Genomic DNA, 14,283 nt, shown 5'->3' with positions numbered 1-14,283 from the left:
TATACCACCTTGTTGATTTCAGGTGCTTTAGATATAATAATATGGTCTCTAGCTATTCACCTTTATTTAAACACTCATCCATGAAAGAATACTGGGAAAATGCACTTACCGAAGATGAAGAATATTTGGTACTATGCATTTATGAGGTACTCTGACAATTTTGGGGACCCCTGTTGTTCCAGATGTATGCAAAACATATGCTATGGAGTGTTTCTGTCTGACATCAAACAGCTCTTTGGATGGTTTTGTCTCATGTTTGTCCAAGATATGCCCCTCCCAGCTACTAGTCGCTACAGAGCTTTCATTTTTATCGTTTACACGTTCTGTCAACAGATCCATATTACTGTGGTTCTTCTGGAAGAGAATTAGGCCAACTTTCTGTATTTCAAGGGAATTATGGCTGAACAACTGTCCATGTGTTACTATGAATTTCTGAAAGAGAGAATGAAAGTTTTTATTCTAATAAGACATGTGTGTACATCCTTTTCTCTTCAGTGCAATCCTATGACAGACAAAACAAAATATTTAAAATATAAGAAGGTATTTGGAACAGCTAATCAGATAAGATGATTTAAAGATGTCTGACTTCAAAGAGATGAGATTTTTAACCCCAAGGGTACAATCCAAGCACTACTCCACAACAAGTGAACAAATTAGGACTAATGATTGGTGGTTTGCACCCTGTTATTGGGTTTGTGAACTGCCAGTTTGTTGTTACAATCCACTGAGTTCAGTGGGATTTACTTCCAGGTATGCTGGCGTAATGCTGAAACCTTTGATTGTTGTTATTGTTTTCTATCCTGAATCAGCAACTTTCATTTTCTAAGCAGCTACACATTCCTAACTTGACAGAACCCATACTTGGATAAATCCCTGAGCAGCAGCAACCAAATACTGTGAAATACTGTAAAATATATTGCAACAATATGCAAGACATTTTGTACATGGGGCAGAGATTACAGTATGTGAAAAGTTTACACTATAGAACAAAGACACTTGCGTTGAAGACCTAATCAAATCAGTACTCAAAACAATAGCAATTTTATACATTCTTACTTGGGACTACATCCTACTGAATTCAGCAAGATTACCTAGAAGTAAAAATGCAGGATCGGCCTATATGTTCAATAGCCAAGAGGTGAAGCATGTTTCCAATTCCCATTTTAAATACCCAAATTAAAATAACTGTTGGAAGCTTTGCACTTACATCAACTTTGTCTTTTTCTACAAGGACATATTGGAAGTTACATTTCTTCATGAAATAAGCAGACAGGCTTGGTGGGGCATCTGGATCAACAGGGGAATATGCAGCTGGCACTTGGAGAATTCTGACAAAACAAGCATTTCATTTAGCGAATTATTCTCAGGAATCAAACACTGAAAAATCGACATCATAAATTATATCACAAATACTCTCTGTGTTAAGATATTTGCATTCAGAAATCCTTTATGCAATTTAATAACTCTCTTTATGGTTCAATCTCATGATGCTCTCAATGGAGTTGCAGGGTAGAGAATCCCTGCATTCCTTTCGGGTTGAAGTAGATGTAACAAAATGTGTGTAACAAACCCACACCACTTTTTTTCCCCTGGGTGGGTAATGTGAAGCAAAAGAAGGAGGGACTGTTACCTTATACTTCTTCACTCAAAACTACCCTTCCCCAACTGTTTCCCCCTTTGCAGATTCCAAACACATTTCCCTGCAAACACACATTTGCGCTCCTGCAGTGACCAAGGGGGTGGTTTGGAGCACAAAAGTATCAGGCAGGAAAAGAGTTAAGCACTCCTCCTCCTGCAACTTCACTTCACACTGTCTTCTCCTGAAGTGCTCTGTGTATGTGTGTGCGTGGTAGAGAGGGAGAAAGCAAGCAAGCAAGCAAGGAAGCAACTGTCAGGGTTTCTTACAAGCATTGGTTTGAAATGTCTAGTTTGGCCATTAGAACTGCTACATGTGTTACATTTGCCCCACATGCAGAGATAACCTGTATGTACAGAATAGCAGATGTACACACTTTTGCTAGATGTAACATATGAAGCAGCCCTTGGCATACTGTGTAGCAAGGGAAACTACTGGTCTAATCTACATGGAAATTTTCACAGGTCTTTCCTGTCAAGCAAACTGCAGATGGATTTTGTCATCATAAATGATAAACATAAGGTTCTTTAAGGTTTCTGTCAATGACAAAAAAGCAGAACTGACGCTTTGTGTTTGATATTAATAAAACATAAAAAGGTACAGGCACAGCAATGTGAAGCAGATTCAGAAACACCAAAGACATCATAATTCTGTTTTCATTCGTAAGATTAGCATATGAACTGACTGAATCAGTTCCCTAGTAACAAGACGTCAATTAGGGATATAAATATAACCTTCCATTATTATAACAAATTCTAACATACCTGTTTCTCAAAAATAACATTTCCTGAAAACTTCTGTAATTTTTTTTTTTTTAAGCTCAAGAGTCACTTCCAGACAAGTGAAGAATGACGTAACTGGATTACTTTCCGTTACATCATTTTAGCTGAGTATTTTAGCCAGGGTCAGTGTTAAGGCTAGGCATAGTCTGCCACCTGCCGAGGGCCCACACTCCAATAGGGGCCCACTGAAAGAATCCCCTGAAGCTGCTCCTCCTCTTCACCATTGCAACCTGCTTGTTCAGCTGCCTCTCACTCTGGCCCAGGTGACGCCGGCAGTGAGGAGGAGCAGTAGATGCCATGGCCTACTTGCTCACTGTCACTCTGCCTGTCAAGCAAGCAAGTGGTAGCAATGCTGAGAAAGAGGATGAGGAGCAATAGCAGCTGATGACAAAGACTCACTGAGGGAGACAGCCCACTGAGGCTGTCTTGCCCAAGGCCCCTCAAAAACCTGGAGCTAGCACTGATTTTAGCTTAAGACTGTATGGCGACCGCTGCTACCTCTCAGTTAATATGGTTGTCAATGTTAATGCTAATCACTGGCTATTTGGGTGGCAAAGAATAAAGTGGGCTGGATTCAATTTCCCTTCCCCCATCGCTGAAGATTTCTGCTGTTTTGTTTCTAGTTCAGAAATGGAAACTGTGTATGGCACTACAGAAGCTGGATGTGGCCTAGAACTGTACATGCAGAACCAATTTATGCACAGGGGATGTGCATGTAGATATCTACTTTAACACACACACACACACACACACACCTACCTTAGATGTATTGAGAAAAGCTCAAATAGTTCCTTTCACTAAAATGTGCTGTTTCTGTTACTTAAGGCGATTTCCCAAAAGATTATAATGTAAACATACTATTGCTGTGATTAGCATAAGGCAGTATCTATTGCTTCAATTTCACACTTGTATAAGTGATCATGGCCCATATACAAATGAACAAGACCTACACAACTAGGTCCAGACACTTAAAATTTGAGTTTGTGTTTCATGAACAGTATGACCACAGCACTGGCAAACTAATTTGAAATTGAAGGGAATTTAAAAATCATGGGGCTTTATTGTTCTAAAGCTGGGAAACTCAAAATTTCTACTGGGCATGCCCATGGCCTTAGCACATGTAAACTCCCTCTTTCAATCATATCCCAAATCATGTTTCAAATTCACAGCTGTTTTAAGGAAATAGGGGCTTAAATCCAATGTTGTGCTTCCATAATGGAACTCCCTCTTACTCTTCTCCCCGCTACAGCACCCTGTGCACCTTCCAAATCTACTATGGAATGACCCCGAACCCACTGGAGCAGATTTAAGGGGCATATGGAAGGTTGCAGGGGGAGGGCGAAACCATTCCACTGCAGCGTCTGTTCCACCAGCCAGCAGATGTTCAGGGTTGGGTACAACACATACTGTAGGTACCTGAAATAAAAGGCCAGTACATTAAGGACAAACTGGATTTGGTTCATCACTGTGTCATCACTCCATCTAGTGGCTTAAGTTATCAAACAAAACAAACTTAATTTTGTGGAGATGTGTTTCAGCATAAAAAGTCACCAATGCCTTTAAGTAATACAGTCATCCGGAACTATTTCAAAATCCTTAAAAAAGCACTGGAGGGAGCAATCTTATGGCTCTTGCTAGGCGAGAAAATATAAAATGGCAAGGATGTAGGGAGCTTACCAATTTTGAAAAATTAATACAGAACATTTCAGGAGAGGAAGTAGGTCTGGTTTCACAATTATATAAAATGTTAATTGAGATCGATATGGGATCTAAAATAAATTTTAAAAGAGTATGGGAAATGGAATGGAATGTAGATATTGAAGATGAACAGTGGAATAATATGTGGGATAAATTTCCTCATAAATCAATCTCAACCAAGTTTAAGGAGACAGCATTAAAAATAATACAGAGCTGGTACCTGACTCTGGTCAGGATAGCCTATATAAACAAATCATTTCCCACTAATTGTTGGAGGGGATGTGGTCAGAAAGGCACCTTTGCATATGTGGTGGAATTGTGAGGAAGTTGCAAAATTTTGGGAGATGATATTTCATGATATTTCATGAAATGTCACTTATTTTGGGAAAAGAGATTTCCAAAACAGCTTTACTCAACCTATACTATCGGGAAAATCAAAATCTATTGAATAAAAACTTGGTGGGTTTTCTGTTAGCTGTAGCAAGATTGCTAATAGCTAGGAAATGGAAAGACGCAAAAGCTTTAACTATTGTAAATTGGTGTAACATAACATGGGAAATTGCCCTCTTGGAAAAACTCACAGAAAAACCGAAAGTTATAAAGGGCATAAAAAAAGAAGGAATCATTTCATATGGCAACCTTTTATTGTACGTACAAATACATCTGAAATGAGGACTAAAGTACCCAGCGCATTTGAAATGCTTTGGTGGAGTTGAAGAAATAAGTTTATGAAATTTATGTATTAGTTATGTATCAGTTCTCATCGAGGACAATATATGTTTATACCTAAGGACTCACCTAGCTGATTAGATTAAAAATTTCCCAGCAGGTTGTTGTGGGGAGTGGGGGAGGGTTCTTTTTGTTTTTTCTTTTGTATTGTTTTTGGTAAGCAAAAATAATATCAAATCAATTTAAAAAAAAGATAGCGCCTGAGGGGCCACAGGATATTTCAGATTTCCTGAGCTGAGGTTGGAGACCCTGCTCTGACCTCGGGGGGAGGGGAATCGGAGCTCCAACCTCCCCCAGCATGGAACTTGACCTTGGAGAAGGGGGCGTTTCAGTGGGCAGGGAGTGGAGAACCGAGAGGCCAGGGTATGAGTTATCCTGAGGCCTCTCCAGCCTTGTTCCTTCCTCCTCTGATATGCCCCAGCTAGATAGGCAAAAAAAGCCATAGGATTGTGCCCTAAGACAGGTTCTCTTGAGACACAGTAATGCAATTAGCCAAACATCTAAAAATGATGTTGGCTGGAGCTTAATGAGGTGACTGTAAGGTACTCTATGCTCATAGCAACAACTTTATACAAATGTGAGCTCATAGTCATACCCTATAATCCAAGAAGGCAGATTTATCCCTGGATGGCAGTAGAGGCCTATTTCAACATTTTCAAAGAGACTACAATGTTTCCGCAGGAAATCTGTCAGTTCTGTGGCTAGGTTAATAACTGTCTTGTATGTGTAGATAACCGGAGTCTGATTGTTACATTCATCAAAGCACACTGCTCTTCTTTCAGCATATAACCTGGCTGCAGTTTGAACAATCTCCTGAAGAGTCATTGCCAATATTTACATCCATACCTAAAACAAAAGGAAGTAGTAATAAAAACCAATCCATCAATATTTAAAGACACATAGTGCATTCAAGATAAATTCAAAATTTTAAAAGAATGTGAAGGTAGGCCTTTGTTCTACAGAGACACACTATACACTTACTGTTCTGATAATTATCCCTGTAAGACTTCCAAAATTTTTGCAGCATTGTATAAACATCACAAAATGCTTCAAATATTGTACATTTCGTATAAAGAAGTTCTTCCAAGTAGGAAAAAACAAAGCCAGAAGTACATCATAATTTTAAAAGAGAGCACAAGAAGTATTAGTATTTTCACATACCTATATAACAAATTATGCTCTTAGCATCCAGCACCCTTTTAAGTATCACTAGTTTTTTCTCTTGCTGTTAAGACTGAGTCCCATGAATCAAAACGAAAGAATGAAACCTCAAATAGAGAGATTACACAAGATGACGTTTATATTTATGCACTTCATATAAACTATAAAAACCAATATATAGATAGCACATCCATAGAATGGCTTTTTTTTTTTTAACACACTTTCTAATATTTGCACCGATTTGGTTTGACAGAACTGAGTGAAGCTTAATCTGTGAAGTCCTAAGCACAATTACCAGGGAGTGTCGATGAACTCAGTGGGATTTACTTTCACTTAAACAGGCTGCACGCTACCTTGGGCTTGCCGTTATCTTGGTGAGAAACATTACCCTACTCTGAGCTCTTTAGAAGAGATACACATGGAAATTAACAACTAAGGGAGCAATCCTATGGCCCCTAGATATTGTCTGAGGGGTCACAGGATACTTCGGATTCCCAGCTCTGAGGTTGGAGACAGCGCTGACCCGCCTTCCCTGTCCCTTCACAGTTGGCGTGGAAAGAACTGTGCCAGCTAGCCTATGAGGTCAGAAAAGGGGGCGGGGATGAGATCGGAGAGCTCAGGATATGAGCTATTCTGAACTTCTTCCAGCCTCCTTCCCTCCTCCCCTGGAGTGCCATTGCTAGACAGGCAAAAAAGCCCAGATTGGAGGACATGGAGGCGAAGATCGTTCCTCTGCCGTTCCTCCTTCCCTGTCAGCTTTAGCCTGGCAGGGGATACACTGAAGCCTCTTGCGAGGGTGCAACCCATAGGATTGCACCCTAAACTAAAGAATGTGAAAATGACTGTCTCTAGCTGAATACTTTCCAGGTTTGGGCAGCATTCCCCTAAATCTCTAGGAATAAGCCCTACTGAACAGAGAGGACTTACTTCTGAGTAACTGAACTTCAGATTGCATCATCCATGTTTAAACTTAGCTGATACAAATAATTTAAAATTGCTGTTAAAAGCTACATCTATATTCAAGCTTTCCCCCCACTTTTTGACTTTTGTACACACAAGCTTACTCAGGCTTAGCAGCAACTTGGAATCAGAAGGCTGATTCTGAAACCTTCATACATAACCAGAACTATCACAGCGTAAGTCAAAAAGTTAATACAGTTCCTTAAGTAGGCTGTAACTTTTTTTTTTAAGGATACCTTTTTCCTGGTATAAAAGCTAAAAGTAAAGTATGTCCTGTGCCCACACCTGACTACTGCAAACACTGAAGTAATGCTCAAGAAGATGGGGCCAAAACTGACATTACATTAAACGGAGCCTCGCATCTATGCCTTTTCTTTTTTTACTCTAGAGTAGGCACAGGGGCGCCAATCAGGATGTTAAAAGCTACACACACACACACACACACACACACGGACTGGGACCTCACACCTATTGTAGAGTAAAAACTAAAAAAAAGACATCGCTACTAGATACACATTTAGGGTGCAATCCTGTGCATGTTTAGACAGAAACAAGTCCTACAACTCCCAGCATGCCCTAGCCAGATGGCTGGAGCACGCCGGGAGTTGTAGGACTTGTTTCTGCCCAAACAAGGATAGGATTGGGCCCTTAAAATATTGTCTGTTTTAGCCCATACGGTCAAAAAGCTTCAGGTGGCTTACAGGGCCCTATCCATGCTGGGGCCTGGCCTTAGCCAAGGAGCTTCTGGCGCCAGCCACGCGTCCCGCCTGCTTTCCGGGGATTTTCGGGGCGGAGTGGGCACTGCCGCCGGCTCACTCGCTTACAAGATGGCCCGAGGTGGCTTTTCCTTGCTTAAAATAAAAGCGCCTCATCCGACGCGGCCTCTCCCTTGAGAGGCGTAACTAGCAGCCAGGCTCTTCTGCCGCAGCCCGCCGCACTCGCAGGAAGGAAACGGCTGGGAACGGGACCCTGCGAGAGCTCTCAGCGCGCCTCTGAGTAACCGGGAGGTCACTCCGGGCGAGGCGCTTTTACTTTAAGGGCGGGGAGAGGGTCACAAACAAACCCAGGGCTCCTCGTAAGCAAGCAATCCGCCCGCTTCCCCCCCCCATATGTCAATCAAATAAATGTCTACCTAATGGCGGAAGGTGGAAGAAGGGACGATCCACCGAAGGGGAGGAGGAGTCGGGCGAGCTCAGCGCCGCGCCGCGCACATGTGACAGGGCGCAAAGCACAATTCCTGGCCGGCGGAGCTTGCGTTGTCCGCGCAAATAGCGACTTGAGGGAGGGAGGAGCAAGGACTGAGCTCTCCCTCGAGGACGCCGAGGGAGACAAGAGATAGCTCGAGAGCGCGGGAGAAAGGGAACCGGCGGGCGGGATTGTCCGTGCAGCGTCAGCTGCTTTAGGGAGGCTGGTTGCAAGCAAGCGACAGGCGCTGTCAGTGCCGCGCTGCCCGCGAGTTGAACTCTTACCTTAAAATGTCTAATTTTCTTGAAGGCTTGTGCTCCTCCATGCAGATGAGGCAGCTTTTGCTTTCTCTGCAAGCGTCCATAGCCACAGTTCCTGGGCTCCCTTTCCCGGCAGCATTCGGCTTCTGTAAGGGCTATACTTACAGTTCTTGGGCTCTCTGCAGAACTTTTGGCCTCTCTGCAGCGGCGTTGCTGGGTTCTTAAAAGATCCAGGGCACAGGCCCATAACACAAATGTGCATATATATCCGAATCTAAGCAAACCTCTAATATGTGTGTGTGGTGTGCATGTGGTACGTGTGTGTAGATTACATACATAAGAAGTGCACACCGACCTTCCCCCCACCCCACTTCAACTCAGACCCCGATTCAGCGTTATGGAAAACATCCTGCTTCTGCTCTGGCCAGTTTACAGTTTTTCCAAACCCTGAGTCAGTGTTTGGAAAAATGAGTATGCTTCCTATTGGCTACCATGGGAAATTAGAAAAAAAACCTGACTTTTTTCTCTTGGTCAGAACTGGATGATAATTTCAGGCATAGTAGCTCCCTAGAAGGAGATTACACCTGCCCAGTGTCAGAAAAATAGGTACAGGGTTTATATTTTGATTTAAAGGGAGCTGCTAATAACATTTTTATTACTTGGAAGAATTGGATAAAAATTTCAGGATTCATTGCCCTATCAGAGGAGATCATGTCTGCCAAATTTCAGAATGATAGCCGCAAGGTTTTTTGTGCAAGGCTGGCCTGACATTTTGAGTTCTACAAAACAGGACATACTTATCTCCTTATTTTCCTTGTAGACCATTGTTCTGAAATTTAGACAGCCTAGAGTTGTCCCTAAGTAAGAAACCAGCAAAGTTTCAGGTGGATGGGTGCAGCAGTTCATGTGGAAGGAGAGTTCTCTTGGCCGCTGTGTGAACAAAATGCTGGACTTGATGGACCTTGGTCTGATGCAGAATGGCTCTTATGTTCTTAAATAGAGAGTGCCTCTGAGCATATGCAGAATGCTTTTCTTTCACCACTGAGCACTTACATTCTCCCCTACCAATTCTATTCACCCCCCATGCAACCATCCCTCCTTATCCTACCATCCTCCAGCAACTCTTCATAAAAACATGTTTTGTGCAACTGTCCTCTACCTCCTTGTTATGCACAAGCTCTCATCGCATCTTCCTCCCCATAACTTCATTTGTGCCAAGACTTCACCAGGATTCAGCCAATGAATCTGTTTTCAAAACTAGGGTTAAGTTATGGAGAAACTGAGCATGTACTAAGTGCCTTTCCTTCACCACTGAAGCTAGAGTTCATGCAAAACACACACATGACAAAACATGCATAGGACTGAGCTGAAAGGGTAGTCAATTCAGTGGACGGAATTGGGTGGGCACTGTATTAAGCCTGCAGTACCATGTCACAATTCAGGGCTTATTTCTGAGTAAACATAAAGAACATCAGGGTGCAAACCTCTCTGCAAAAGTAACTTGTGCTGGAATCCTATGCACACTCTCCTGAGGGTAAGCCTCATTAAACATAATGGGGCTTCTGAGTAGGCATTAGGGATGGGTGGATTCCCTACCTGCTGCTCTTGCTGGGGAATCCACCCTTGGGGGGAGGCGATCCGTCTCTCTCCCCGGAATCCTTGTTGGCTGGCTCCGCTCCATGGCAATTCCACAGAGCCACCAGCCGGCTCTGCTGTGCCAGCGATATGGCACAGCAATGGTGGCCGTATCGCTGACGCTCCGGAGCCACTGGCGGGGAGGATCTGGCAGGGGAGGATTACGCAGGGAGGTGGAGGTAAGGGATCCTTTCTGCCACGGACTCTGGAGGTGGGATTCTTTTGAATCTGGCTTCACTGGGGTCCATGGCAGAATTTTCTGACATCCCTATTAGGCACACATAAGCTTGTATAAATGAGCAGTATTTATCTCCCCTCCACTTAAAACACAAACCTCAAACTCCTATTTTTATTAAAACTTTCTGTTCATAGGAACATAGGAAGCTGCTGCCTTATACCAAGTCAGACCCTTGGTCCATGTAGCCCAGTATTGTCAACACTGACTGGCAGCAGCGGCTTTCCAGGGTTTCAGGCCAGATTCTTTCCTAGCCCTATCCGGAGGTGCTGGGGATTGAACCTGGGACCTTCTGCGTACCAAGCATGTGCTCTGCCACTGAGCCACAGCCCTTCCCATTGCTGGATAATGGCAACTGACAAACAAAACAGCCCCATATTTGTTTCTCTGCAAACATGTGAACCCACTCTTCTCAAAGCCTGGAGTGAGAAGAAAAACCAACCCTCTTATTATCTGTTCGTATAAAGTCGAATACAGTTCAGTACTTCTCTTGCCCACCGAAGAGAATTCTCTTTAAGAATTCCCCAAGATATGCTCTGGGTGGAATAAAGAAGAGAAAGAAAGAACAGGATAGGGGAAGGAAGAAGAAAAGAAGAATGGTGATTGGAAATGTGGGGGGTGGGTGGCGTAAAAAGAATGCCCTAAGCCAAGTGGCTCCTTTCAGAGAGGTAGTACTTCAGAGGAATTTAGGAGGCTGTGGAGGGTTTATAAGGACTTCACGTACTTAAATTAACTGTATGAGGTGAGGTGGCTGAGGGCTTTTTCAAGCTTTTTTAAAACTGTAGAACCTATTTAAAAGCCTCAGCAGTTCCTCAATCATGACACCACATAGTTCTTACCCTTCTTTTGGAATAATTTGAGTCCTACAGCTATTTAGGAGAAATTGAAGTGGAGGGGAAGAAAGAAGTTTGTGGAGGCTGATTGGATCCTTTGCTGTACTGATGCTACTAAACTTCTGCAGAAGCCAAAGTTTCCAGTTTGGGGCAGTAAAATCAGATGCTGTGTGAAATAACAGTATTTCACATGGAGCTCTTTCTTCCCTTCCTTCTCCCTCTTCAAAATTTCATTGCAAGCAAGCTCCCAACATTGGGCATGACCAGAAAAGTAGGGGGAGAGAGGTTTTTTTGCACCTCAAAAAAAGACCTACACCAGAGATTAGGGATAGTGACCTCCTAATGGTCACCTTGAACACCTTCTGATTAGGATCTCTAATCCCCTGTGTGGTTTGATAGTTTTTTACTTTTTTAGTCTTTGAGAAAAGAAAACTTCATGCATAGCTAGCACAAAAGCCACTGGACTGGACTGTATGAACTTTGGCAGGCTCAGTCAGCTCCAAAGGGGCTTCCAGGTCCCCAAATTCCATGCACGTTTGTGGAAGCACACAAAAAAATAGCTCTTTATTTTGACATATTTTCTTGAAAATAGCGAAATTTACCTGTGACTAGCACAAAAGCCACTGGACCTAATTGCCTGAAATTGGATCCATGGGATCTACGAGCTCTCCAAATTGCATATATTTATCATACAAACTAAAAAAGTCATGGCTGTTTCTGTTTTCCAATGCAAGTCAATGGGAAAATGTTAAAAAAAAAAAAAAGGCAATTAGGACAGCTCAAACAGTTCTGGGGCCATGCCCAGGTGATCCCTTTTCTAATGATGCCCCTGCCTCTCTGTGAGGGGCAGAGTCACAGTTTTTGCTGAATTTTTGAAAACTGCAGCTAGTAGCTTGTTTCTACTGAGTACTGTTACTTAGGTCACATTGTATTTCATTGATCATTGGAATATTCGAACATTTCTGTTTCTCATTTGGGTTTTTGAATGGACAGACTTTGAATAAAGCCTGGTTCTCAGCCAATACCTTCATGCTCTGCTGCACAGCCTGAGGCCAGTACAGAGGTGGTGGTCATAAGAAAAATGATTCCAAAATATGGAGAGCCCCTTGATAGCAGAATTCCTGCACAACCATATCTTCTCAGCTATCAAAAATCCAAAGCTGGGGATCAAGAGGGATCCTTTAACTCTAATGGATACAGTTGGTACAGCCAGGCCCTTTCAGAGGTTGAGAGAGGCCCAGGCCATTTCCATTTTTTGATGCTCCCAGTATGTTAAAAAATGAAGAAATGCCAAAACATTACAAAAATTGTGGTATATTTTAAATGTTTACATTTAACAAATTAATGCTTTTAACACAAAGAAATGCAATGATTTGTAATAAATGTTCCTTTTTATTTAACAAGTGCTTTTCTGGCTTTTTTCTGTACAAATTTACCAATTATTCTGGAAAAAAATAGTTTTCTTGCAATGTCACAGTTTATGTTAAGCACAGCAAGGCCATCCAAACTATCTTGTCCCATAGTTGAATGGTAGAAATTCCTGACCTGCTCCAGCACATTGAAAGACTGTTCATCTGAAGCTAGTGATGTAAGTAGATGGAGAAAAATCCTCAAAGCAACAGTGACATTAGACAACACAACAGCAAGTTGGAGTATTTCTTGACACAAAAATTCCTTTGGCTTTGTTGTTCAGTCATTAAGTCGTGTCCGACTCTTCATGACCCCATGGACCATAGCACGCCAGGCCTTCCTGTCCTCTGCTCTCTCCCGGAGTGTGCTCAAGTTCATATTCATTGCATCGGTGATGCTATCTAGCCATCTCATCCTCTGCCGTCCCCTTCTCCTTTTGCCTGCAATCTTGAAATCAAAAGACGTTTGCTCCTTGGGAGGAAAGCTATGGCAAACCTAGACAGCATAGTAAGAAGCAGAGACATCACCTTGCCGACAAAGATTCGTATAATCAAAGCTATGGTTTTCCCAGTAGCAATGTATGGCTGTGAGAGCTGGACTATAAGGAAGGCTGAGCGCCGAAGAAGTGATGCTTTCGAACTGTGGTGCTGGAGAAGACTCTTACAAGTCCTCTGGACTGCAAGGAGGTCAAATCAGTCAATCCTAAAGGAAATCAGCCCTGACTGCTCATTGGAAGGACAGATGCTGAAGCTCAAATATTTTGGCCACCTAATGCGAAGAGAAGTCACTGGAAAAGACCCTGATGCTGGGAAAGATTGAAGGCAAAAGGAGAAGGGGACAGCAGAGGATGAGATGGCTAGATAGCATCACTGATGCAATGAAGATGAACTTGAGCACAGTCCGGGAGAGAGCACAGGACAGGAAGGCCTGGCGTGCTATGGGCCATGGGGTCATGAAGAGTCGGACACGACTTAACGACTGAACAACAACAATGATGTATTTGAAGAACTTTTATTGAAAATGAAGCATGGAACATAGTACAGAGATTATTTTACTGTACTCCAACATAACCATCTCTGGTGCAAGTTTCACCATTAAGTAAATTTTTTGTCAGCAGATGAGTAGGAAAAACATGATTTTCAACTGTGTGTGGAATGCTACTTGGAATGTCAAAATAACTTATTTTGAGAAATAAACTGCATTTGTTCAGCATTAATTCATAGTGCACTACAAGTGTGGCCCAGTAATGGGACACAAGTTTAAAGTTGTATGATGAACATCTTCTTTCAATTCCGTCAGTTACTGTATGTATAACCTCATTTTGAGATAACATCAAGTCTAAATTTGAGGCCCTCTGTGAATGTGAGGCCCGGGCCACATGCCCCCTCTCCCAGTGATAGGCCCTAGGTGCAGCTGGTTGAAGTTCTCTGTTTCCAGCTGGATTTTCTGCTGTCACTGCAGAATATCTACAGAGGAAGAAGACTAAAAACCATTTTTCTCTGTCAGTAGTTTTAATAACTGAAAGATTGCTCTAGAGAGCAAAAGGGTTTTCATGCATTGCTTATCCAGATCCCATGTTATGGCAACGTGTGCACGGGAAGAAGAGAAACAGAGGTCGGTGGTGCGGAAGGAAATTCCCCCCCTTCCTGTTTGTAAAGGTTGAGAACAGTATAATATATCACCAAAATAGTGGCATGCATTAAATTCCTAGCAATATATATGAACTGCCTTTGAGTGGCTGTGCTTGTCATGGCTCCCT

At 42.6% G+C, this 14,283-nt stretch overlaps 1 protein-coding gene across 9 annotated transcripts in view; it reads right to left on the bottom strand.

The window, feature by feature from the left end:
- Nucleotides 1-8,296, bottom strand: part of AASDH (aminoadipate-semialdehyde dehydrogenase) — a 41,768-nt gene extending 33,472 nt beyond the window's left edge. For 4 of the 9 annotated variants that reach the window (XR_014792156.1, XR_014792157.1, XM_084856718.1 and 1 more), the window contains exons 1-5: nt 8,099-8,209; nt 5,441-5,691; nt 3,715-3,834; nt 1,208-1,328; nt 110-432 (exon numbers count right to left, since the gene is read on the bottom strand). Coding sequence is in view for 6 of the 9 variants with exons in the window: in XM_084856718.1 (XP_084712844.1) it covers nt 110-432; nt 1,208-1,328; nt 3,715-3,834; nt 5,441-5,670 (794 nt within the window). In the remaining 3 variants the exon portion in view is untranslated. Of the gene's footprint in view, nt 1-109; nt 433-1,207; nt 1,329-3,714; nt 3,835-5,440; nt 5,692-6,006; nt 6,114-7,667; nt 7,969-8,098 lie in introns of those variants that run through there. The other 5 variants (XM_084856724.1, XM_084856720.1, XR_014792158.1 and 2 more) reach the window with 5 other exon arrangements.
- Nucleotides 8,297-14,283: the final 5,987 nt, after the last annotated feature.

The sequence above is a fragment of the Heloderma suspectum genome, chromosome 5 (assembly GCF_057233095.1).
Source record: "Heloderma suspectum isolate Gila_16-S chromosome 5, 16-S_ref, whole genome shotgun sequence".
Taxonomy (NCBI): Eukaryota; Metazoa; Chordata; class Lepidosauria; order Squamata; family Helodermatidae; genus Heloderma; species Heloderma suspectum.
The sequence above is the reverse complement of the archived record's forward strand: the minus strand, read 5'-3'. Positions and strand labels throughout refer to the sequence as shown.